Source organism: Trachymyrmex cornetzi, unplaced genomic scaffold, assembly GCF_001594075.2.
Source record: "Trachymyrmex cornetzi isolate Tcor2-1 unplaced genomic scaffold, Tcor1.1 scaffold719, whole genome shotgun sequence".
NCBI lineage: Eukaryota > Metazoa > Arthropoda > Insecta > Hymenoptera > Formicidae > Trachymyrmex > Trachymyrmex cornetzi.
The window spans coordinates 775,395-779,935 of record NW_017300047.1 but is presented as its reverse complement, the minus strand read 5'-3'; the positions used below and the strand labels follow the sequence as shown (position 1 = coordinate 779,935).

The 4,541-nt window shown below is 30.8% G+C and overlaps 1 protein-coding gene across 1 annotated transcript in view; it reads right to left on the bottom strand.

The window, feature by feature from the left end:
* The window catches only part of LOC108767685 (inactive rhomboid protein 1), a 17,165-nt gene that overhangs the window by 5,860 nt on the left and 6,764 nt on the right, over positions 1-4,541 (bottom strand). Inside the window, exons 2-4 of the mRNA XM_018517665.1 lie at positions 4,054-4,237; positions 2,416-2,652; positions 2,289-2,315 (exon numbers count right to left, since the gene is read on the bottom strand). Of these exons, the coding sequence (XP_018373167.1) occupies positions 2,289-2,315; positions 2,416-2,652; positions 4,054-4,237 (448 nt within the window). The remainder of the gene's footprint in view (positions 1-2,288; positions 2,316-2,415; positions 2,653-4,053; positions 4,238-4,541) is intronic.

Sequence of the window (4,541 nt, the reverse complement as noted above, 5' to 3'; positions counted from 1 at the left end):
CTCCTCTCTCTCTCTCTCTCTCTCTCTCTCTCTCTCTCTCTCTGCCACCTCCTCAAACATATAAAAAAATACAATTTACTGAAATGACACCACTAAAATAACACAGCATCATATTTTTTTACATGTTCGAGGAGGTGGCAGACTGGTACCGTCCCGATGGTACGTTGATAGACTGTCATTTTATCACTTTTTATATTATAAATAATAAGAAAATAAAAAATCAGCTTTACTATGACACAAAGCACTATTTTTTTTTTTTTTTTGACAAAGTGAAATGGCTCTCGTCGGCTCCTGTTCTAAGAAGTTGACGGTAGACTTCCATTTTAGCAATTTTAAGCATAAAATCGATAAATCAAGTTTGCTGAAATGACACGTAAAAAATGTTCACTGACTCGCGGGCTGTTAAGCATTAAACTTCACTTTGATCGAAAATAGGCTTTTTTTCTCTTAATTGATTTATGCCCGTATATCATAGCCAGACTTTATATATTTAAGGCTTCCTTAAATTAATCTTCAGATGCTCTACGAATTATTTCATTGGCTATTGAGCATCTAAAGATAAATTTAAGGAAGCCTTAAGTACAAGGTCTGATTATGAATACGGGCATTATTCTCGTCGGTTTAATATAAATTGTAGTTGTTTTTATATGTAAAATTATAATGTACACAGCTGAATAAACTGTTTTATAGTTATTGCAATTATAAAATAGTTTATGTGCAACTTATATGTGTACGTTAATTCTACATATAAAACTAGTATAATTGTCATCTTTATTTAGTCACCATTATATTTTTCTCTAAATGTAGCAATCTTTTAGATTGAAACATGCGTAAATTAATAACAAAATGTGCGCAACTTATTAACCGAATAAATTATATAGCAAAAGTTACATACATATTCATATATATAACACACTTTAAAGTTTTTAAGTGTTATATAATATACGTATATGTATATACATATAAAACACAGAAATTTTTTTCTTTTATTAAATTGAGACAACATTGACATACAATATATAAATTTCGTGTTTATATTTGTTACAAAAAAAAAGGATTTGCATCGATCTTATAGAAATGTGTCTTCCGGTTAAACGGGCTGTAATTGAAGTACGTTGTTCAAACAAAATTCTCAATGGGAGCTTACCAAATCCAGTACTTTTTTATCTAGAAATGTTTTAAAGTGGAAACCTATGATTGTATCATGCTTTTTACAAATCAAGTATATAAATCTCTCCCCCTCCCCCCTCTCTCTCTACATATATATATATGTGTGTACATACTCATATATATATATAGGGTGAGTCAGAGTCGTTGAACCAGCTTTTTACCCTATGAGAAAATTGAGCTTATATTCAGAAGTCAATCGGTTCAGCTTTTATTGAAAAACTGATAATTTCGGATGCTCGCAACTCGCTGATTCGCATAAAGACACGGGGCGGTCTCGCGCTGTGCGTCCACTTAACGCGAGACACTACTGTGTCTCTTGATTTTGATGCAGTAGTACGTGTCAGTGATAAATCGTTTGTGTATAAGTCCTACTTACACTAGGTGCTTTTCAGCAAGGACATAGTCAGACACAGTGCATCACAGTGTAATTTTTTAATTTTTTCCTGTTTTGAACGCAAATATATTTGTGTTCAAAGCAAGGAAAAATTAAAAAGTTACATTTATTTTGTGGAAAGGTTATGTGTTTGAAATAAAGACAGAGATGTAAAATAAAGAAATGAATATATGTGAATAAATATAAATCGTTATAATTAGATTTAAAAGTCTAAATAAAGATATATGTTTTATTGATGTAATATACTATATAGACTGCGTTTCACATTATGCTCGTATCGCTCACGAGCATCGTCCTTGTTTAACATTTGATAAACAATAAGAATTGGAATAATTTCACGAGCGTTGTGAGCATTAAATGGAACGCAGTCATAGTGATATGTCGATGTCTTATAAATCTTATAATTGTAAACCATACGTGTGTAAATTATATTTAACCGATAAATAAAACAGCATTCGCTTAAACGACTTTGGACAGAAAAGTACTGAATTTGAAGAATCATGCCTATATTCAGACTTCTGTTTGGGACGTCGAGGACAACAATACTTCAATTTCAGCTAATTGAACCATACATTTCCATAAGATATATCTGTGCGGGATCCTTTCAATTTCAAGTAACGAAAAATTGCGACGCTCACAATGCAATAAATTAAAAATACTTTCTTTTTTTTCACAAGTGCTTTTTCTGAAGCTAAAGAATCAAAGCAAAAATTACGTAGTTTACCATAGCAGTGGATCTCAGTCCCCGGACCTGTTGGGCGCGCATGGAAGAAAATTTTATTATTATGAACATACATGGCCGTGAAGAGCTAGCGAAATGTTACAAATATTTAAAAAACCGAGATACTTACAGAACAATCTGCTTTGCTGGATTGAACGCATCCGGAATCGTCATTCCTAATGCAACAAGCAGTATCTCGTTCTCTTTCCCGCCATACATCGATCTCCTTTAGGATTTTAATGTCACGACGCATACACGGTGCAAACTTGGCGCCAAGATGGATCAGATCTGCGGCCCTAGGACCCAGCCAGAAGTTCGCGGGTTCTTGATAGTCGACTTGTTGTAACGACAAACTTGTTACAAGAACCTGGATGCAATCAATTATTTTCTCAATCATACTCAACCCTCGCTGAGTGTAAGAATCTAATATTAGCCTCTCTCATTTCTTATTTAACGAACAAAAACAATGCTTAAATATTTAAATGTAGCTTGAAATATTTTAAACAATTGCAACCGTATATCTTGGTTAATTTTCATATTTTCATATTTTAAAACATTTTGTATGTTTTAAACATAAAGATTTCTGAAGAATAGCTTAAATTTATTTAAATTTTAAGTTTTTTTTGGTAATTATAAAATGAGATCTTAATGTATCTCAAAATTTACATATTGTATAAAGAATTTTAGAAGAGATGTAAACTGTCTCAACATTTCTTAAAAGTGTATCGGTTTGTATAAAAAGATAGAGGAATTTTCTAAAAAATTATAAAGGGTGTATCCAATTACAATCTGATCGCAATCGGAACACACTACAAAATTAAGCATTTCGAATCTATGAAGCTTAATAATTTGTTAATCAGCAGCGTAGTTAATTAATAAATTACATTTTTTAAATTAACGGATTTTAAAACAAATACATTATAGACAAATACATTATTTATATCAAGTTTTCAAAACGCTCTTCATTTTGTTGTATTCATCGCTTGATTATTTCTATTTCTCTATAGGGCCATTAAAAAAATTTTATTTATAAGAATCCGAGGTAGAAACCGAAAAAGAGAGATGGTGGCTCAATTATATTTCGCCTTCCCAACTGTAGATGAAGAAATGCTACAGTAAAGTACAAACGACATAAATGGCAGAACTAACCATATTATGCATACAACAAAATCAAGAGCATTTAGAAAACTTGTTATAAATAATGTATTTGTCAATAATGTATTTGTTTTGAAATCCGTTATTTAAGAAAAATAGTTTGTTAATCAACTACATTGCGGATTAACAAATTATTAGACTTGATTTAGATTTGGAATAAAACGCTTAATCTTATAGTGTGTTCCGATTGCGGGTGATCGAAAACACTTTGTATAAATAAAAATATACACATATTCTGAAAAATTTTTTAATTTGTAAAAAATTATAGTAATTTTGAAATAATTAATAAGAATTCTAAAAAAAGTTTTTTCTGAAAGAATTAGGCATACACATAAAAAACAAAATTTTGTCATAAATAAAAATTTAAAGCATTATTATAATTGTAATTTAAAGTGATCATTCACATCTTATTATATTCTACAAGGATTGAATAGACTTAACATAATTTGCTTTGATCCAGTAAAAAGAAAGCTTATCTCTTATACATAAAACGTTTGAACTTAGCAAAATTAGTTTTTTAATAAACGTAATGAAATTCCAAAGAAAGTTTTTAAGAAATGAATAACAATCGTAAATAGTGGTCAATAAATAGTGATTATTTCTATTTGCTCACCAATCCAGATCGATGATTGAGATCCATTCCGACAGGACCAAATCCGTAACACGCCAGCGATATTATCAGAATCAATACTTGCACAGTAGTGATCCAGTACGTGAAATACGGTCGATGATCCTCAAAATTGTCTAACTGCTTCTTTATGTCCGGTTTGTGCGCAACGCTTTTCCGAAAAGATCGCCTGGAATAATAGGAGAAAAATTTAATAACTCACGAAGCTCTTAATATGTTTCATTTGTTATGCTCTCGATTTTGTTAATGGACAAAACATTTTCTCTACAATAACGATATCCGTAATATGGGGTATTTATTCCACTAACAAATTTTATTATGAATTGATTGATTAAATTAACATTAATTCGAGTAATCATTTTTTTCTGGAATAGTACTGATATAATATTAAATAATTACAATATTGTGTAAAGTAACACTCAGAGAAGAAAAAAGCGTGGTAAAAGTTCCGATTAGGGGACCCCCCCCCCCCC